This window comes from Corticium candelabrum, chromosome 18, assembly GCF_963422355.1.
Source record: "Corticium candelabrum chromosome 18, ooCorCand1.1, whole genome shotgun sequence".
Taxonomy (NCBI): domain Eukaryota; kingdom Metazoa; phylum Porifera; class Homoscleromorpha; order Homosclerophorida; family Plakinidae; genus Corticium; species Corticium candelabrum.
In genome coordinates, this window is record NC_085102.1 from 5,926,678 (window position 1) to 5,948,340 (window position 21,663).

Genomic DNA, 21,663 nt, shown 5'->3' on the forward strand with positions numbered 1-21,663 from the left:
CGAAACGTCAACCAGAACATCCGGGAGCTGTCAACTTAGGACGGCAAGTCTGGCTACGCGAGGCTACGTGCGAAACAGTGTCCTGCTAGAATCCGCTGCATGCTACATTGTATACAGTATGTACGTATGTAAAGCAAAACTTGTAAAAGTAAAAAATAAAGATGGCGTGACAATTTTTGTGTGTAGTGCTGATAAAGCCATTGCATGCAGACTTTAAAAAGTATACTATACGCAATGATGGTTGTAAAGTCAGTTTGCCTCTCTCGTTTTGTGTAACCCAACACTTACTTAGCCTTGCGTGGCCAGACCCTTTTTACCGCGTTATACTTCCGGGTAGAGATAGAATCACGTGAACTAGTTGAAATGAATTGTATAGGACGTTGAGGGTGTCGTAGTCATTGATCGTGCAGTTTTACTAAGTCTCCTTCTATCTTGGATCTGTCTGATATACTGCGTATGTCCTACGCATATAACACGTTGCGTGCTAGCTACATGCAATGCTACACATATGCATGCATGCATCTGCAAGACGTGAACATTTAATTTGGTTTGCTACATTTCTCCAGGTTTTGTTCGCACAACCGATGGGACAGTTCTTGACTAAATATATTAGGGGAGGTAGGTGGACGTCTTTGCTGTTGTGTAGTTACCTGTAGGCTTGGTGGCAACGTCACGTGTGGCCACACATCAAAGTGTTGCTGCATGCTGTCTCGGATTCTTCGCTCAGTGTGTGGCACTTGGCTGACGCGTAGGATTTTGAGACAGGTAACGTGTGCATGTAGAAGCAAAAGTGAGACTTCTGTTGAATATTGCAGAAAGAAAGCATCACTTTGCAGACTCTCTGAAAGGATTCAAGTATCAGTTCAATGCAGGTACGCTGCAGGTTGTATTTCTAGCTACGCTTACTACGTCTTTACTGCAAAGTCTATGTACTATCAGTAATTAGCAAAACTTTTAGAAATTTAATTAACTGTGTAGTTAATTTAGTAAAAGTTCTGTGTCTATGCTAATGTATTCCAGCTAAGTGATGATGCTATGCTATCTAAACTGTTTACAAAAATGTTTGCAAACTGTAGACACATTAGTACATAACAACAATTCCACTAGTGTACCATACTTCGATCATTAGCAAGCTGTTTAGTGTTTTAGTGTCATGCAGTCCAACCATACACTGCTAACCAATTTTGTTAAGACTTGAAGACTATAATGAATAATGACAGTTTGCTCACATGTTTAATTGAAAATAATAAATTTAATTAAGTGTTTATGGCTATATATATACTGATAGTTAATTTCCATATTGGTTTTGTTTACATTACATTATTCTACTTTACTGGTTATTTCATTATGTCATATGGTATTCATATTCAGATGGTCAACTGCGACACACAGAAACCGGTGATCAATTTGAGTTTATGATTAAAGATAATGATCATCAGTACAACCAGAGGAGATATGAAGCACTTGGCAAAGTACACAGATGCAGCATGTATTGACATGTCAGTAGCGTAGCTAGGCATGAGGCAGTGAGGCAGTTGCCTCGGTAGGAAAAATGGGCGTTTTCTGAGATACTGAGATACTCATTTGGAAGAGCGAATGCTCAGAAGTTCCAAGAGCGGAACGGCTAAATGCCACATTACTTGACACGCTGCAATTAGCGGATAAAGACTTTTACCCGAACGTGCATGCGATACTCAAGCTATTGTTGACTCTACCAGTAGGGTCAGTATCTTGCGAGAGGTCGTTTTCGAAGATGAGAAGGCTTAAACATTGGTCAAGAACCACTATGGGAGAGAATAGGCTAAATGGGTTAGCTCTCATGTTTGTCCACAAGGATATGAAAATTAGCAGAGAAAATGTTCTGCAAAGATTTGATTCCACGAGACATAGAAGGATTGGACAGCTTCATCTGCCAACTGCTAACTAATCCAAGTGTAGTTTACTGTTTTTACCCTGTCAAATCAATTAAGCATATCAATATGACAGCAATAGCCTTAGGTAGTGCATATCAATAAGGAATTAATATTAATAAAAAAATTAATATTAATATCAATTTGCCTCGGTAAGAAAAAAATCCTGGCTACGCCACTGCATGTACTGTACATATGGGCTGATACATTTATGGCAGATCATCGACAAGTACATCTACTTACAGCTGGAAGAGGAAACCCACTTGAAAAGAATCAAAATTCCGGTACATTGCAGTGTGTGTATGTAGCATGTAGCTTGCACAATCTACTTAGAATTGGTTAAAGAATGTTATTGATGATTTGCCTACCATCTAAGCATTACCATTTATTGCCTTGTAACTGCATGCAGCTGGTTGGTGTTATGCACAGGTGGATGCAGAACAAGATGAGCCTGTAGGATTTTTCTTTGCAAGTGATGATGCTGAAACGAATACGGATCGCTTGATGGTTATCATACATGGCAGTGGAGTTGTCAGAGCTGGGCAGTGGTCAAGAAGGTAGCTCAACACACACACACACACACACACACACACACACACACACACACACACACACACACACACACACACACACACACACGCACACACACACACACACACACACACACACACACACACACACACACACGAACAACACACGAACACGCACACATCTCGTGTGACTTTACAGTTACTTTTTGTCACTATAGTTTGATCGTCCAGCTCTGTACTGTGTTTGCATGTTTGTTCACGTCAGTGTGTTTGTTTGTTTGTTTGTTGTCTCCTGCTGAACTTTCTGTCATCCTCTAACAGACTTATCATCAATGATCGATTGGAGACTGGTTCACAGTTACCATACATCAAAAAGGCAATTGAGGTTTGTTATCCAGCCGTCTTTATTGCCCTTAAACTCAATCATTGACATTAGTTTGTCTCGCAGAAAGGTTACTCAGTCATTGTCACAAACACAAATCTGAATTATCAAGAAGATGACAGCACTAAACGTCTCATTCGAGTATTTCAGACATTTGGTCCCCCTGCACGTCAAAACTGCATTTGTGCTAACTTTTTTAATGTCCAGGGCAGTGAGAGTCCCGAAGAACACATGTTGTATGTGTGGAGAAACTTTGTGAAGAAATGTCCAGCAAGACATGTTGATGTGCTTGCTCACAGCTATGGAGGAATAGTGACAGTCCACTGGGTAGAGCTACATTTGTAAATCCCATCTATAGCTGTGTTTCATGCTCCTTAATTAATTCCGTGTGAGTGTGTGTGTGTGTGTGTGTGTGTGTGTGTGTGTGTGTGTGTGTGTGTGCATGAGAGTTAGAGAGTAGTGGCATATGCCTATCAGTTCATCTGTCTACCATGTCTTCTCTCCAACTATGCTTTTAGTAAATTTTGTTGTGTTGACAGTTGAATATGGAGAAAGATGCAAGGGACAGAGTTTGTAAAGTTGCATTCACTGACTCTGTTCATGGAATGTACAAGCAAGGCGTAACACAAGAGACGGCAGATTGGTTTATCAAGGTATGACTCGATCTGACAGGTGGATGGAATAGACAGGCACATGCTATGTTTAATGTGTTGTGTTAGAATTCTATTAACTGGGTTTCCACGTTCGCTCCTCTCAACACATACCAAGGTCAACTTAAGAATGATGTCCACAAACTCTCTGCAGGTGCAGCAGAATTACAGTGATATATGACTTTTTTGGACCTAGTGTGTGTGTGTGTGTGTGTGTGTGTGTGTGTGTGTGTGTGTGTGTGTGTGCACGTGCACACACACACACGCGATTCCAAATAGCCCACACAACTTATTGCTACACAAAATAATTATTGTGAGGTGCTAGCCTTGTCTCCAAACTCCTTGCCTGGCTTTGCACATTTCCTATTCACAAAATCAAGTGTGCTTATAGCTTTGTTCAGTTCCATGTACACTTGTAGCAAAGCGAAACACCCCCTTACCAGCCAAAGCAAAGTGCAAGTGAGTCTGGAAACAAGACTAAGGATGTATCATGATCTTGACCCTGTGTTATCATGGTCAGGTACTGATGTACACGAACTGACCTCCCACTCATGCTTTGATACTATCTTCAAATACTTCTCGGCAGACGACACAACATTTGATTTCTTGAATAGAGAAGCTATAGAGTTGGAAATGGAGATAACTTTCTCAAACAGCAAGGCCATTTACAGAGAGGGAGTAGATGAGATTGATGAACTAATGAATGAACAAGAGGTAAAAGGCAAGCCACAAGAACAAAGATTGGAAGCAGATAATGGTGGTTCAAGTATGCAAGAGCACAAAGGTAACAATTCTGTCTAGTAAAGAAGGTCTATATAGTATGATCTTGTAGCAGTGTTTGTGCATTATTCAATCACCAACAGCTCTTGCTCATTCATCTGTTGGTTGGACCTGTCGTCGTAAGGTTTTCTGACAATCCTAGGTGTCATTCTATTCAAGCGTGTTGATCTATTTATGCATGTTGTTCTATTTGAGGAAGTATGGTGGGTTAAATCGAGCCTCATAAGTACGTTCCGACCTTATTATACCCTCATGCATAACCCGACTGCCACAAATGTGTCACTCCTTTCATTCCGTGTATCAAATTTAGGCAAATTATAGAGTCAAATTTGTAACTTCTGTGGGCAAAGGGTTTTCAACCAAATTTGTTTGATGTATTGGCATGATATTATTGCACTGTCTTTGGTATTATCCCTGTTGTCAGTAGAACAGACCAATCATTGCCTTACCTGAATCAAAGCCTTGCTGTTAATAACATAAATAACATAATGAGAATAACATTTGTGTTGCTGTATTCCATTGTCTCATGTCATAATTTGATCCACCCATATCATGGCTTTGTCTGCACTAAACAGACACAAATCAAGTTGGCTTAGAAGAGCAAGAAGATGAAGCAGCAAGAACAATCGAAAATCAGCAAGAGAACGGGCAATGTCCACACACAGATGATGGTGAGTAGTCACTGTCATGCAGTTGCTGTGTAGGGTTTGCTGCAGGACTTAGAAATCAGTCAGTTGGTCATTATATGTTGGTCAGTTAGCTTGTCAGTTTCCTCTTTCAGCTTTACAAGTTCAAACGGAGACAGAAGGAAACTGCGACGAACAGAAGCCGAAGCAAGAGGAAACCAGCCAAAGCAGCGGCAAGGAATTAACAGTTCAAAGTCTACCAGAAGTGTCAGTGGAGGACAAAGGAGGAGAGCATGCAGGAAAACTTCAAAATATGGAAAATAAAGAAGAGACAATGGACAATGAACTAACTGAAACTGTGACTGTATGAACTGTCGACAATGCTGGACACCATTTGATAATTGTCAATAGTACACTGTTCCTTATATTGTAGATGAAACTTGTAGGGTCTCTGTGACTACTGTTTTTGTGCTCTAAATGTAACAACTCAATCATACGACATTGCAATAGGTAATTCTTTAGTATACAGAGACCAGCTTGTACACTTACAGGGATTGGTTATCCACGAACTATTGATATTAACTATCAACCATACCAGATCTTGTGATCACTATGATTCCTCGATTGCCAATCTCCACTGCTAATTCTATCAACTTCCTGCAAAATTTCCATTCACACCACAAATTGTACAATGAGCTGTCTTGAGTACAGAATTTAAACAGTTATAAGTATGAAATACATCAACTAAACTGGTCACACAACAATCAATGACTTGGACCCTTGTAGCTACAAAATAGAGAATAACGGGTGTTAGCTATCTGATCAGGTATATCAGTTGTGTTGAACATACTCTGCTTCATCTCTCAAAAGGTCTAGAAATTTGGCAACTCGTGTTGCTTTCGAGCTCTGCATACACACAACGCTTGCATCCAATATCACGATTTTGTTGTATGTGGATAATTCAAGAAGACATTGGGAGACAAGATGGACAGAAACACATTTGAAAAACAGATAAACAGACTAACACACACACACACACACACACACATGCACGCCCACCCGCCCGCCCGTATGCACGCACGCATGCGCGCGCACACACACACACACACACACACACACACACACACACACACACACACACACACAGGTACATTATTGAGTGGTACATTTACCCACTAACCACTACTCTGTTATTATACAAACAGACAATCACCTGTCTGGCCATTTCAACCAAGATCAGCAAGTTCTTGATTCCAATCCACAAACTAACATTTGACAATTAGAACAAAAAAACAATACAACTATTACTACTCAGTGTCCCCTTACCTGTGCTTTCCAACTTTCTTCTTGATTTCTTCCAACTCAGAGTCTTCAAACACATCCAGTGCCTATACATAACATCTTACTATTATTGTACTACAGAAATTAGTCAGCCAGAAAGTGTCTATTCGCATCTTCATATGTGGAGCAAAAATAATAATAATGACCACATACAATACAATCACAGATATCACAAACGAAAGTGTCTTCACAATGATAAGTACACAAGCAGTACGTTAGAATCATACGAGCTGCAGTAGCTAAAGACAGAAAACGAGTGAGGAATGAAAGGTCTGTGCATTGAACGAAAAAGATACCAAAATTATACAGATAGAAAACATTAAACTTGGCAAAAATTTTAGAAATTACTTTGGATCCTTACCTAAACAACAAACACAGAGTAAACACTGACGACACCAAATAAGTAAATCTTAACAACTGAAAGTGGCAAATGGCTGCATGTAATAGACACACAGTTCAGTGTTTCTATTCCCATGACACAAAAAACATTGTAGAAATACTCCAACTACTAGAAAAACACCAAGAAGTAAACAGACAACTCATTTCTATGTGTCGATCATTTCTGTGTCATAATTCCATTAACGCAAGACACATCACACATTAATGACCAAAAGAGATCCAGACAACAAACCCAATTCCTGGTAACAAGACAATACAACAAACAAAGATGTAGGTACAGTGTACCATCAATATACACACAGCCAAAACACTCAAATAGCTCTTATCCTTGGTAAAACAACACAGGCATCACACTATGTAACGAAACTCATACAGTAAACTCATTAGCCTGTAATGGTCAAACTAATTTTTTAGGTGTTCTCAAGCTGTTTACAGTACCTGTAATGCTGCCAGGAGTTCAGAGCCATTGCTGATGCAAGACACATGACAAATTGTGTTGAAGACTGCCGTCATTCCCATCATTTCCAAAACATCCTTTTGGCTTGTTGTACCAATGATCAACAATCTCCTACCCTACAAATCGCAAAAACCAAGAGAAAGTTGCAAAGTCAACAATGCAAGAGAGAAAAATGTCGGAATAACAATAACTAAAAAATATAGTATATATTTTCACCTAACTGTTCTATGTAGCACATGCTAGTTCTGTAATACAAGTCTTATCTCTGCATTATATTTTGTCTGATGAAACTACCAGTCAAGCTTACAGAGAGCCATCAATACTTACCATAGGAGGATGTTTCTCAAACAGAACAAGCAGAGCCTGCAAAATGGTGTTGGAAAACCGAGGACCAATAGGTACATACTCTGAAAAACAACAGTAACTACAAGTAACAAGTCTAGAACTCATTAACATCAATGCTGTAACGATACCATGTAATTTGATCACAACATATAACTATATATATATATATATATATATATATATATATATATATATATATATATAAAGCAGACTATGGGCAAATCAAGGCTGAGAAAGTCAATCAAAGACCACTACAACTTGCCTAAATGAATGCAATTTAACACTAGCCATTTGAGCCTACCAAATAGGTTTCAGCTCCAGCATATTTCAAATATAGCTCCACATGCCTTGTAGTCTATACAACAGCATTTTACAATCAAACAGCAAATCAAACTGTTTCCAGCTGTCTGTAAATTGAGTTAAAATGAGTAATAAAACAACTAAGCAGTATGCTTTCTAGCCTGAAGAGAATCGCCTGTTGCAAAGTTCCCTGATTTCCTATTGTTTCTCAATTTCAATTTTGTGCCAAACATTGTTCCATATGTCTTTCTATTGTTTGCAAGAAATACAACTGTCTGCTTAGCAAATTCCTCCTTTTAAGCTGCAACTTCATAAAACAAGTCCAGATAAAATGAATTTGTTCCTACCTACAAGACGCTCGATGTTGTCTACAACAATGACACTGAGTTGAGATTTGTATGCGTCGTCAAAAATCTTCTTGATTGCAAGACATTTGGCAGATTCTGTGTAGCCAACCATGTTCTCTGGTGAACAAATTTTCACAAACGGAAAGTTGGAGGTCATTGCAATTTTTGTTGCTAGAGCAGTCTTGCCAGCTCCAGAAGGACCTGCACAACAAACACATAGTATAAGAACAAAGTCTGTAATTGGTAGACAATGTGCTAACTACACAATGATGTACAAATAAACAATCTCAACTAACAACGAAGCATCCAACCTACTGCCATTAGAACAAAACGCAAACATCTCAAAACATGAATATTACAAATGTCCAAATAAACATGTACAAGCCTAGAAAGCATCTTTCTCCTCCTGAGGGGGAGACGACCGGCTGGACACTCGAGCCTAGGTTTCTTTTAGAAGCAGAAATGGTTGTGTGTGGAGCCCAATACTAACTGAAAATGTCCTTCATTCAAGATAACAAGAGCCTCTGCCTAAATAGACGCCTGGAGTGCTTAATTTGGTGGAAATTAGCTTATAAAGTTGTTTGATTTAATCACTTACCCTCAAGCAGTACACTAACAAGTGGTGTCTTGTCACTGTGTTGTGTCTGCTGAACAAAAAGCTCTCCATTCTCCAAAATGCGATGAACAGGACGACCCCAGTCTACAACACCTAAAACAAAGAACAATGAAACAGCAAAAGAAAATGGACAACTGTAACCACAAACTATAATACAAATATTGAGGTCAACTGTGCATGGTCAATGCAACTACATACTAAACATTTGACAGTAGACCTGCTAAACCACCTCCCTATCTTGTTGCTACTTGCATGATTTGTGTCAGTTAGCTACTGTACATAGATTAGAATAGCTAGTAAACTATCGTGCCTACCATTTCTGATAAACTTCTCAAAGTCTTCAGTGCTTACACCAAATGCCTATACATAACAGTCTATATTAATAAATCTAGCCACCAAACAACCAACCAGAGAACATACAGGCTTAACATCATTCTCCAAAGCACTCAGAAAATCATTCATATCAATAAGAACCTTCTCAGCGGCCTCTGCATCAACGTGCACCTTGGAATCAGCCTGTAGATGGAGCAGATCCAAAGTGATCAATGTAACCATGACTCTTAACTACTCCAATAATACTGTACAGTTATCAGAGAAGACTAACAGCCCGTCTTTATGTCCACCCACATAGCTGTCTACCTGTCCATTTCTGTTCCAAACAATGCCTTCACACGTTTGCATGTCTGCCTATCTGTCACACAAATTCGGTACCACATGCTACACATATCACACCTTGATTAGCCTATTCATTGCACACGATTGAGCAGCTCGAACAAGTCCTTCAATTTCAGCACCTGAAAAGTTTTTGGTGAGACGAGCTAGTTGTCCAAAATCAACATCAGAATGCAGCTTCTTGTGTTCTCGCATTTTGCCTGTATGTATGTTAAATATTTGCAGTCTACCAAACTCATCAGGAAGTCCTACAAATCAAATACAATTTCATGAACAAATATGACATACTTATGTATTGGTGTGTGTGTGTGTGTGTGTGTGTGTGTGTGTGTGTGTGTGTGTGTGTGTGTGTGTGTGTGTGTGTGTGTGTGTGTGTGTGTGTGTAAAGTTCAATAACAATGTAGAATTGACATTAATTGACAAACCAATCTCCATTTGAACTTCAAGTCTTCCTGGTCTTAGCAAAGCTTCATCTATAAGATCCCTCCTATTAGTCATTCCTACACAACTACAAGTAAACCACATGGTACAGTCAATACAAAGAATGCAACACAACCAACCAATCACTAAAATGTTGTTCAGCTGTTCAACACCATCGACCTAAATGAACAACGTGTTAGAAATACCTTAGCTTACAACTAAAATTTTCACAATCCAAACATGCTACCAAAATTTGAGTAGCCAACGGATAAACTACAATAGCGCACACACGCACGCACGCACGCGTGCACACACACACGTACACAAACAAACACACACACACACACACATGTATACACACACACACGCGCGCACACACACACACACGCGCACACACACACACACACACGTGCGCGCGCACACACACACACACACACACACACACACACCGTCCCCATAAATGTAGCATTTGTCATTTCATTCAACTCACCTTTGCTAACAATTGGTTGACAACAGTATCATGAACTCCTGCACTGCCAGTCTACACAAATAGTTACATCGTTCTCTCTCTATTACATATACAAATACAATTTTCTTACAATAGATCCTCGTTGTTTACAAATTGCATCTATTTCATCAAAAATTATGATATGAAGTCCACTGTTAGCACCAGCTCGTTTCTGCTCATCCTCAGCAGCAGCAAATAGTCGTCTTTAAATAAACAAACAATAAATGAGATTCAATTACTAAACATACAAATTAATATCAACATTCAATTAAAGAGTCACGTAATCAATGCTTAATAACACAAACATAAATGTTAATAAACAACAAACAAATGTAAGAGTCAGTCAGCAGATATTGATGCACAAAGAACGTGATATAATTGACCTGATGTTTGCCTCTGACTCTCCAACATATTTATTCAAGATCTCTACAATAGAACATACATCACACAATGAACATAACCACAACTTAAATAATCATTATCTCTATATCTAAACCATTGATTTGGTATTGACAGACAGATAGACAGACAAACAAACCCCCCACAGACAGACAGACAGACAGACAGAATCAAGTTTATTGTCAACAATCTTCACTACTACAAACAGTTATTGTTAAAATGAAATGTTCTACTTGTAGTCCGAGACTATTGCTAATGAGTAAAACACTGAATGTCTCTATCTACTCCCAAAACACTGTCATCTCCTAATGAGCGCACAGAAAGCCTTGACAGCTTCCGCAAAATCACTCTGCTGTTGCATTTTTGAAGAGTAATAGACAGTCTTTTCCTCCAGAAGGTTTTAAACTCTACCGACAGACAGACAGACAGACAGACTATTTTATTGTTACAGATCCTCTACTTGTACACATCCTAAACTTCTATAATGAACCAGTCTTTCACAGCGAAATACTTAAAAACATTAGTGGACTTGGATCTGTACATTAAAGTCAGACAGACAGACAGACAGGCAGATAGGCAGACAGATAGACAGACAAACAGGCAGACAGGCAAACAGGCAGACAAACAGACAGACATCACATTTTGTCTATCTTTAATTATTGACACTCTTGAAAATCTACTCCATGTAATACAAAATGCCCTGCACGTAACATTTGCATACTTGCATAAATAGTAACTGAATACATTTTGAAGCCAATTGCACAGAGATCAGCATTGCATGACCACCTGGCCGTTAGCCAAGCCATTTTATATTTACATCAACAGTTGTCCATCAAACTTTGGCGTTATAATTCCAAGCTGGTTTTAGAGAGACTAGCATTGGACCATCGGGTTACTTTGAGATAGTTGAATTGGAGTTGGCGTTGGAGAATAAAAATAATATAAAATTTATATCAACATACTGTATAGTCAGTCGATGGTAACTTTTATTTGGTACAACACGTGTACACTACACTACTGCATGTTGCACTCAGGGGGTTCTCAACCGCCATACACTTCTCTTGTAACTCTCCTGTACTGTCACATAAACTCACCTGTCAAACACCTAAGCCACTAATAACGCTCATACATCTGGATACATATAAAGCCATAGTGTGTGTGTGTGTGTGTGTGTGTGTGTGTGTGTGTGTGTGTGTGTGTGTGTGTGTGTGTGTGTGTGTGTGTGTGTGTTCAGAGTAAACTCTCGAACGGTGTGGCAAAGAGAGGCGATTGAACTGTCTTTCGTCTGCTCTTCTACCCTGGCTCAGTCTGTGGCCATTCGTGATGTATAAATTTGGACGTCTGCATGCAAACAGACAGGCACACAGTCACGTAAACCTTTGTAGTAAACTGTAACACTGTAAGACACTGACAATAACAGAGATCGTGCACACCTGGGCCGTTGACTATTTCTGGTGTTCTTGCATTCAACATGGTCCCGATCTGTCTAGCCATCAGAGTCTTGCCTGTTCCAGGAGGACCAAATAGTAGAATTCCCTTCACATGCTTCACACCTACCAAACGTACACAACACTCATACGCTTACACAAATCATTCACTAAACGACAAACGCATCACAGAATGTATAAAATACAAGGACTCAACACTCATAATGTCACATGCTGTTTCATAGACCACACATATATTGAGTGGCTAGCATACTTGTCCATGTCTACAACCTCTCTGATAATTATCTCCATTAAAAAGTGTTTGTCTACTTGATGATGTCTGCCTCCTCTCTGTGTGTCACTTTGAATCATATTCTTCATTTGTGTTCATTCTATGCAATACCATATTTCTTTGATTAAACGCCGCCCTCAAATAAATGACGCTCTCGAGTAAACGCCACCATCATTTAAACGCCACAGCTGAGAGTATAGACAATATATAAACGCCACCCTCAAATAAACGCCGCATTTCAATAAATTCCATTTATTGCTAGTCTATGACTTCTTCGGAGACATACATGAGGCAAGCGTTTCTAGACTACCCGGCTACTGTTTCACCACATGACATCTCAAAGTGTGAAATGCTTACCAGTATGGTAAGTCTTGTTCTCTTGAAAAGATATCAAACCTACAGCATGTACGTGTACACGTGCACTCAGAGCTCAGACAGAGAACATTTAGCTAATAAACGCTGCCCTCAAATAAATGCCGTCCTCATTTAAACGCCACAGTTGGAACGCTAACTAAAAATAAAAGCCACAGCGTTTAATCAAAGAAATACGGTACTCTCTCTTCCTGTAAGTTGCCAGTCTCCTAATTCACCCAACCCCAGGGCCCTACTCTATACAGTCTACACTACAATGTGTATATACCATACCCATTTGCTCAACAATTTCAGGCGGAAACACACGAGACGCAAATGCTCTCCTAAAAATAGCTGAAAACTCCTACAGACGAATAAATTGTACGACACAACATTAGATCAGATAAAAAATTGGATCGAGCATTTAAAACCTTGTCTAATCCCCCAATGCCCATTTTCTGGAAATCCCATTCTGGATTGATCAACGACATCTTGGCCTGCTCACTGCAATGTAAACATTCCAGTCAATTACATACTGAAAAGTATAGAAAGCAAACAAAGCTGAAAGACAAGCAAACAAGCTGGTAGTTGCTCACACAGACAACATACAAACAGACTATAAACTTTCTGACCAACCCCTTTGCTTTCCCGGTGAGAACCAGAGGAGAGTTCTAAGTACAAAACATAAACAATACATTACGACATGAAACAATTCCATACACATAATAATCTCAAGCCGCTCACATCTGCTCTTTCGAAGAGAATTCGACTATTTGGCATAATGACTCCTTGTTGAGCAGCCTGACAAACACACAACAAAGCTACATCAATCACTGGCAATCACAAACTTTGTATGATAATGCTATTCCCAACATTTATGGCAATACAGCTAAATGTTTTTGTCCATTCGGCTTGTCTATTGTAAACAAGTATCTCTCTGCGAGATTGTAATCGTTTAATTTGCCAACAATGTGGCACAGTCTCACGTAGCCAGACCCTCTCCACCATATTTATGATGGCAGAGAGGGTCTGGCTAACTGGCACACATAAAGTGGTCGGCAACATAATATCAGTACTGACATCTAAACATACAACTACTTACCTGTGATGACTTTCCACTAACTCCCTTCAATACAGCAACATCAGCAACTGCAGATATTGAAAAGAATGTAATGAATTTATGATACAACAACATACAGTATTGTGCGAGAGGCATCACACCTTCAAGAGATTTGACTTTAGCACTGAGAAGTTTTGTTTCACCAAACTTGTAATAAAGCTGTCACATGCATTATATGTTAGAACGTGAAAACATACACAATATATGTCTACATGCTCATTCACACATGCGCACAGGTTTACACACACACACACACACACACACACACACACACACACACACACACACACACACACACACACACACACACACACACACACACACTCAGAGAAAATGAACAAACAAACAAACAAACAACTAAACAAAACGTCAACATGTAGCTAGCAGTACATAACATACATTTTGGTTCACAGTGATCCCAAGACCATTAAACTGAGTTGTAAAGTCCGTAGCCATGTCATCAGTATTGTACGAGTCTTGTACACCACCCCTACTCCAACAAACAAACAACATTGCACATCTCTCCACGAGCTAACATCATAAACATCACACAACCTTGGTTTTGTGAGATAATCGAGCTCCAACACCAGAGAGCTGATCAGGTAGTTGTTAGAGAAGTTAAAGTTAGCCACTGCCATCAGAATCAATAAACAATAAGTACAAACATCCAAGAAGCTAGACTACCTTCCACCTCTTCCCCTATAGTTACATTAGTCCATTTTCTCTAAACAACAAAAGCAATATAAAATGCAAGAATGAGATTACTTTCTACTTAGACAAACATTACAATTCGCAAACGATGTGAAAGGTGAAAACGTTAGGTTACTATTCATGTCATAGTAAAACATCCACACTGAAACGTCAATCTATGGCAATGAGCAACTGGGCAGTAGCATAACATCATATAAGTGTGACCGATAAATAAGCTACGATTTGTAGAGTTTATGGAAACAATTTCATGTAAAAATACTACTTTTCTTTGTTTTCAACAATTTATGGATGCTTACAACTTGCAGCAGCCCCTACAATTCGAGATGTGACAATGTTAGTGGTGGCAAACAGACAGACAGACAGACAGACAGACAGACAGACAGACAGACAGAAATATATGTATTGGACAGACAGACAGACAGACAGACAGATACAAAACAACCTATTTTACTCCTTTAAAACAATATTAATTAATTAAAAGTGGTCCACTGGATAACGTATCCGTCAACACGTGAAAAAATCACCTGCACAAGGCTAAGCCCAATGCTGCCTTTGGCAATATTAGGACTCCTCTTCAACGTGAAGAGAAACTGTTCGTGTCCGTGTCTCGTCGCCATTTGTACATATCTGATGATGAATGCACGCTAGTCCATGCAATTGAGTCTCAATGAAACGAAGATTGCCCTACCTCTGGTCTTCGTTCGGAAAGTCATCCGGATGTGCAAAAGCACAGTTCGTTAGCGAAAGATCGTCAGACGGACTTCTCGTTACTTTCATTTTGTCGAGTCAATGATACGGGATCCTGAGACAAAGCACGTGACAAACGTGATTACGTCATCACTGCTGTCAGCATAGATAACTGCAAGACCCTAGTGGGTGCGCTACAAAGCGTCATGAACATAGCAAAATTTGATACATGTACCTGCATGTACCTTACCTCAGTAAATCACAAACTGCAGCATCAAAAGACGACAATCAATGAAAGCTACTTCAAAAGTTGGATTACTCAATAGAGCGCATTAAATATTGACGCTCACAAAATCATTGTCAGAAAAACTGTCTTTGTTACCAATTATACAAATCAAGCAATTGGCACATCTAAATCTTATGTACATACATACTGCATAGTATAAATTGATATCAGCAGTTAGTGATATGATACAGTGCTCTGAAGTTTAGTCTATAAATACAACTCAAACCGGCTCATTAATAAGTTAACCAACACGTGTGATAATTCTATGAATGAACAATCAGTTTTCATGCAACTCCTCATTGAACAAATGTCATCGATAACGATCAGTCGTCTCATGCCAGGTTTTCATCAAGACTGATGGGCGTCTAAAAGCACACGCTGTAAATCATCTTTCACAAGTCAGATTGTTTGTATGTCTATCAGTGTTGCCAGTCTTGCATGCTAGCATACCTGTCTGTCTAACATTTTGTTAGTACGACTACCTGCAATCTGTCTGTCTGCCCATTTCATATCCACAGGCATTCAGTAGGATGTCTACTACTTACTGAACTGCTCAAGTACATTTTGTCATGCAACAGCAATCCTGCTGGCAATTCTAGTACATGTGTGCACATAGTCCGTCCACCACCCATAAAAACGTGCAAGTCTCCTTGCCACTCTGTCCATTTGCTGACTAGACAATTCACCAGCAGTCTGCCTAAGATGATAGTCATCCCTTACACTGGCATCCCTTACACTGACATTCCTTACCCATTTATGCCACCCTATTTGTCTGTCTGTTCTGAACAATCCACAAATCTGTCTGCCTGCCTATTTGCCTGCTGCTATCTCAGCTTTTCCATCTGTCCAGTCTGTACGTTGCTTAGCTAACAAAGTTATACTTGCTACCTACCTGGAATCCACTATCATGTTCACCATTCCATACTCCATGAAACGTCATTGCCTTGACTTTCATCTCAACCTCCCAAGCTAAAGACCTCTCTGGAAGAACCGAAACTGGAGCAGAACGTACGACCAGCTCATCTTCATTCTCTTCGTCTTCATCTTCCTCATCATAATCCTCGTCATCAACCTCATTACCATCACTGCTGCTATGGGGCTCAAATGCACGAGACACTGCAGGATCAGTAGAGTAACTTGAATCATTACCATCAGTCTGTTCAATAGATCCTCTTTTCAACACACTATTCTGCCCAGCTATTTGAATTTCATTATGAACTTGAGCTGTTACCAACTGAGCATGCCCAGGAAATGGTAATACATCACACGCACGATCAGCTATTGCACTTTGGTGACTGTTGCTTCTGACCAAATGTGAGTTGCAGGTACTTGTCAGTCCTGGTTCTTGCTCAATGGGAAAGGCATGATGTGAAGAGCTGTGCATGACTGAACGGTGGGTTTCCTCCATCTCTGATATCTCTGAGTGTCGACGCTTCGCGATACAAACAAAGCAACGGGAACTGCTATTGTTTCCACAAGAACAGCGACGAACAGGTGAAGCCCCACCAAGTGAAGATGACAAGCTGGAATTTGTAGACAGCTGCTGACAAAGCAGCTTTGATTGCCGAGATGTCTGGCCACAATTTGATTCCACAGCCTCTCTGGCATCCAATACAGAAAGGCAGCTGACAACAGGAGGACTATCAGGACTAGAACAATAAACAATAGCTACATCCAACATACACAGAACACAAGAATAAAAAGAACAACCACATACATAAATATAGACAACAGCAACGAGCAGTGAACACAGACATGACAAACACAAATGTGCATGTAGCATACACACACTAGAAAACTACACATGAAACATGCCAACATGTTTACCATTGTCCAGCCTGTTTAGCTGCTCTTCTCATTCCTTTCCCTGACTTTGTCCCTCTCCGTTTAGTGCGAGATGAACTCTCTGAAAATTGTAGTCGTTTCTCTCGTCTATAAACATGTTAATGCAATGTTACTGCACATTCAGTGAACTAGCAAATTGTCTATTAACCACTTTGTACTTCAATCTATCTGCATGTCATATTGTGATATGAAAAATTACAAGTATTTCACTTACGTGTCCAATTCCCTTTGCTTCGATTCTAGCTGTTCCATGCAAAGAGTCAATTCATCATACAATTTGGTAGTGGTGCTTAGCTTCTTCTCATACAATGCACGGACATCTTGCACTTGCCTGTCAATACAGACACATGTGTAAATGTCACTTCTATTCAGATCACATGACATATAACACTTCCCACAAACAAATAGATGCCACCAAAGAAATAAGCAAACCAAACAACAATGCCAGAGTACAAACATAATTTAATCAATACAAATGCCAAAAAATACAGAAACCTCTGGATTAATTAACAAAGTAACCAATACACAATTTATTCAACATTAAAATAAATATCTAGCTAGTATAGCAAACTACACATCATTACAAACCCACCTAAGTTCCTCCTCTCTTCTTCTAACCAACTCTTCATCAAGCCTCTGTAAGTGTGTCCCATCTGCCTTCATTTTTACAAACTGTGCTCTGATCTCTTCACGCCATGACACCTGACATACAAAATACATAAGCAAACAACGATCAAACTTGCAAAATGCTCTTAGATTTATATATACCTGAGACTTGAAGTATGAATCTTCCGGAATAGAAAGAAAATTTTCAGCAGCAATTTCAAGATGCATAATAATTTGTCGTGAAGTTGGACGATTCTTTGCCTTTCGTTGCCTAAAACACACACATCATTAGAAAAACAACCACAGCTGATAAATCAAAACTACTATGCAAGTACAGCCAATCCAGTTACATATACAGGTATTACACTGCACTATAAAAAGTGCTAACAAAACACAATGTACACACTAGCCTGACTGCATCTGTCTAATCATCCACGACAAACCCATAGACCCTTCTGATGGGGCAACTCAAGACCCATCAAGACTATTGCAACTATCCAATCCTGTGGCTAGAGTAACACGTAAAACAACACCTCAAATCAGAGACCCATCAAATAAGGTCAAGCTTGTGGCATGCAACCAGCTGAAGGTGACCTCGCCCTGTGGAGTAAGGCCTGTTTTCAGTTACTGCCCACACACCAAAGCAAGTAAGGAGGCCTGACATCCTATGATGTATTTAACATACAACATCTAATTGCAACAAAAATTAGAATATCCTATAGGAGTGCAATTAGATATTTTATGTCAAGTAGGTACTTAAATCAATTGGACTATTTAATGCCTAATTGGTAGCACTACTACCAGCTCTTTGGCCTATTAGGCTAACACTTGTCTACCTCCCTATGAGTCTAACAAGGCAACAGTCATCTCCCAGATCAACCTCCCAAAACGTAGAGCTGCTCATTTCAAGGTCCAAAATATACAGCTGGTTATTTGGTTTCCACTGGCAACAGGGAGCCCACATGCAGGCATAAAACATACACAGTGAATACAATCCAGCATACATACCAACACTGTCTGAGTAAAATTTGCAATCCTTCCGGACAAGTTGATGGAACAGGCAAATGAAGGCTTTCACTACCGACGCCCCATATGATGGCAGAAGACTCCACACCCTGCAAGACATACCACACACCATCCTCATCATGTTTGGCAACAATGATCATTTACTACAATGACTCAGATCTTTTACTAACAGTTGCATGTACAAGCATGACAGCCAGTTCATAGTAACTTACCTAACCAGCATCTGTCAAGCATAATGTCTTTGTATACCCTTAATTAAACTACAACAGAACTTCAACTCTTGGCTTTGTCCCTGTCTACCTCACCTTGCATTGTTACCATACTATACAACTACATCCGAACACTGTAGTCACAAGTCATTCTTCTACCCTGAAACTAGCCTAATAACTATTATGTATTACAGTATATTAATTGCAAATTGCAAGACTAATTACATAAAACAAACACCTACTTTGTAGGGCACTTCACATGTCAACAGCTCCCACAGTAAAACACCAAATGACCTGTAGATAACATAACAAGTCAGACAACAAAGATAGATAATACACATAATTGAATGAAAATAACGAATCTCTCAATACATTAGCTTACTGTGTAGTGCATCTCTCAACACATTAGTACAGACTACTGTATCTACTAACAGAATGCATCTCCCAGTGCATTTAAACTGCTGACTGGAAGACTGTATCTCTTAATACATTCAATCAATTCATCAACAAAACAAACTTTAAAGTTTAGAGAATTCTTGTTTCTTCCACCCGATTGCAATCGATATACAGCTAAAATGTTTCTATACAAACTTCATATCTGTATTACTCGAGCAAACACTTGACATACCAAATGTCCACCTTCTCTGAGCAGAGTTCATTACGTATCACTTCTGGAGCCATCCAACTCACAGTACCAGCAAATGTCATTCTGGTACTCTTCTCCCCCAGCTCTCGAGCTGTGCCAAAGTCAGAGATCTTCAGAACATCACCAGCAGCAATAAGAACACTAGAATATAATACATCTTTGTTGAAATTCTCATTAGTGTTTACCATTTTGTTGTCTCTAAATGATCGTGAATCCTTTGTTAAGCATTCAGTGACAATTCTACGAATTATATTGCTATTTCATACAATCAAATGTCTATTTAGTTATATAGCAGCACATAATATACTCTTATCTTGTCTACAACAGCGTCAACTAGTCTGTCTAAATAATTGTTCAACAGACTTTCGTTATTCATATCATTTATCATTTATGCTAAATCCCCAAATAGCTTTACAGTTAGCAACATACAGTTAGCAACATACAGTTAGCAACATACAGTTAGCAACATACAGTCAGAGATCATCTTACTTTGGTGATTTGAGATCACGATGGATGATCTTCTTAGTATGAAGATAATGCATCCCATGAGCTATTTGCCTAGCCCAATCATTAACAACCGTTGGAGGTAGTTCTCTGTCTGATCGCAAAGCATCATACAGCTGGCCTTCTGAGCAATACTCCATTACAACACAATAACAAGGAGACTGTGTGCACACTCCCCTAGAATATAGTCTTACAATATAACAAAGACATGGTTTGTGCTGTGCTGTATGTGTATTGTGTATGCGTAAATGCGATGCACACAGTTAAGCAAACAATCAGACAGATAAGCAAAGTTAGTGAGGTACAAGTAGACTGTGTAGGGGTAAGCAGCAGACATTCCCATATCCATCGCCATCTTGAAGAGCAAGATCAAGGATGACGCACACTTGTTGCATGCTTGGGTGCCACAATCAAACAGAAATGGTAATAGCATGGCCATCTATAGTATCCCAAAGTCTCGAGTATGCATTGGCTTCAATATCATATATTATGACACTAGTGACCCCAGACCCAGAAACAGCTTGAAGTGCTTGATCCAAAACAAGGAACGAGGTCATTCTAAATTAATTTTTTTTGAAAAATCTTTCACACTGCGTTTGACTGCCTCTGCCAACAGGTGCCTACGCAGAACGCGGTATGATACTATACAGGACAAAAACCACACTGTAACAAGAACTTGGCCACAGCGCTTGGCCCAAGATGGCAGCAAATCCGATACAGTGTACTGTACTGTAGCCACTGTACAGTAATGTACAAGCTGTACAAGGAACGCCCACTGCCTGCATCGAATCACGTGAGCTGCACAAAGATCCTCACGTAAATGCGACGATATTAGGATGCTGTAGCTTGCGCAAATGTCGAATATCCGTCTCCTTCTCATGACGAACTTTCTTGACGGCGACCTCTTGTCCTTTGTAGACACCGAGGAATACGACGCCTTGCGAGCCACTTCCCAACCATTTCAGTTCCTTGATGTCCTCGAACTTGATATTCCAATCATCGTCTTCCATTTCGCCTTTAGACGAACGGTACAGAAAGGCAAAGAAGGGCTGGAAACAGTTGTACAGTCCGCCGATTAGAGACCTCTGACTCTGTTGACTTTCTGCGTCTCCTGACGCACTATTCAACGCGATCGATCTCATTTCGCATAACTCAGGAGCGTCTTGAGAGATCATGCCGTCGTTGTCGGTCATTTTAGCACGCGGTGAAACACTGTACGAGATGTCCTAGAACGCTGAGGTCAGCTTATACGGGACTTGCCGCGTGACGTC

General features: G+C 39.7%; 3 protein-coding genes across 5 annotated transcripts; 1 reads left to right on the forward strand and 2 right to left on the reverse strand.

Annotated features, from left to right (window-relative positions):
- The first annotated feature begins 378 nt into the window (after positions 1-378).
- Positions 379-5,374, forward strand: LOC134194394 (cotranscriptional regulator FAM172A homolog). 3 transcript variants are annotated; one of them, XM_062663325.1, is made up of 14 exons: positions 379-454; positions 567-618; positions 816-872; positions 1,372-1,472; positions 2,129-2,194; positions 2,340-2,467; positions 2,762-2,825; positions 2,889-2,963; positions 3,030-3,149; positions 3,362-3,475; positions 3,542-3,626; positions 3,993-4,256; positions 4,828-4,923; positions 5,034-5,374. In XM_062663325.1, the coding sequence occupies exons 2-14, from the start codon at positions 585-587 to the stop codon at positions 5,246-5,248; spliced, it is 1,419 nt and encodes a 472-aa protein (XP_062519309.1). In that variant the 5' UTR covers positions 379-454; positions 567-584; the 3' UTR covers positions 5,249-5,374. The 3 variants fall into 3 exon arrangements, with proteins under 3 accessions (XP_062519309.1, XP_062519308.1, XP_062519307.1); XM_062663324.1 differs by having other exon boundaries at positions 379-618; positions 5,021-5,374; XM_062663323.1 differs by having other exon boundaries at positions 379-618.
- Positions 5,375-5,511: 137 nt separating this feature from the next.
- Positions 5,512-15,389, reverse strand: LOC134194392 (vesicle-fusing ATPase-like). The gene is made up of 28 exons (XM_062663322.1): positions 15,272-15,389; positions 15,108-15,210; positions 14,557-14,596; positions 14,428-14,503; positions 14,272-14,362; positions 13,974-14,031; positions 13,855-13,901; positions 13,497-13,553; positions 13,389-13,423; positions 13,184-13,256; positions 13,047-13,116; positions 12,116-12,235; positions 10,667-10,709; positions 10,375-10,486; positions 10,266-10,316; positions 9,916-9,955; positions 9,781-9,855; positions 9,416-9,603; positions 9,104-9,199; positions 8,998-9,043; positions 8,666-8,776; positions 8,068-8,268; positions 7,403-7,482; positions 7,057-7,191; positions 6,205-6,266; positions 6,092-6,143; positions 5,729-5,784; positions 5,512-5,664 (listed from the first exon to the last, which is right to left on the reverse strand). The coding sequence occupies exons 1-28, from the start codon at positions 15,358-15,360 to the stop codon at positions 5,643-5,645; spliced, it is 2,229 nt and encodes a 742-aa protein (XP_062519306.1). The 5' UTR covers positions 15,361-15,389; the 3' UTR covers positions 5,512-5,642.
- A 173-nt stretch (positions 15,390-15,562) lies between these two features.
- On the reverse strand, positions 15,563-21,631 carry LOC134193963 (mitogen-activated protein kinase kinase kinase 12-like). Its single transcript, XM_062662838.1, has 11 exons — positions 21,209-21,631; positions 20,378-20,569; positions 19,871-20,029; positions 19,485-19,536; positions 19,016-19,122; positions 18,170-18,278; positions 17,994-18,103; positions 17,616-17,732; positions 17,384-17,488; positions 16,449-17,205; positions 15,563-15,921 (listed from the first exon to the last, which is right to left on the reverse strand). Exons 1-11 carry the CDS (start codon positions 21,583-21,585, stop codon positions 15,889-15,891), a joined length of 2,118 nt encoding a protein of 705 aa, XP_062518822.1. The 5' UTR covers positions 21,586-21,631; the 3' UTR covers positions 15,563-15,888.
- Positions 21,632-21,663: the final 32 nt, after the last annotated feature.

Excerpts from the sequence above, each read along its gene's own strand:
- LOC134194392 (XM_062663322.1), bottom strand. The coding sequence starts at position 15,360 with ATGAAAGTAACGAGAAGTCCGTCTGACGATCTTTCGCTAACGAACTGT. Across the intron at positions 10,710-12,115 it reads AGAAATAGTCAACGGCCCAG|AGATCTTGAATAAATATGTT; the intron begins GTGTGCACGATC and ends GTTCTATTGTAG. Across the intron at positions 5,785-6,091 it reads TGGTTGAAATGGCCAGACAG|AGCTCGAAAGCAACACGAGT; the intron begins GTGATTGTCTGT and ends GTGTGTATGCAG.
- LOC134194394 (XM_062663323.1), top strand. The coding sequence starts at position 498 with ATGCTACACATATGCATGCATGCATCTGCAAGACGTGAACATTTAATT. Across the intron at positions 1,473-2,128 it reads GATATGAAGCACTTGGCAAA|ATCATCGACAAGTACATCTA; the intron begins GTACACAGATGC and ends CATTTATGGCAG. Across the intron at positions 4,924-5,033 it reads ATGTCCACACACAGATGATG|CTTTACAAGTTCAAACGGAG; the intron begins GTGAGTAGTCAC and ends TTCCTCTTTCAG.
- LOC134193963 (XM_062662838.1), bottom strand. The coding sequence starts at position 21,585 with ATGACCGACAACGACGGCATGATCTCTCAAGACGCTCCTGAGTTATGC. Across the intron at positions 20,570-21,208 it reads CCTAATATCGTCGCATTTAC|GGGAGTGTGCACACAGTCTC; the intron begins GTGAGGATCTTT and ends ACTATATTCTAG. Across the intron at positions 18,104-18,169 it reads ATTCATACTTCAAGTCTCAG|GTGTCATGGCGTGAAGAGAT; the intron begins GTATATATAAAT and ends TTTGTATGTCAG.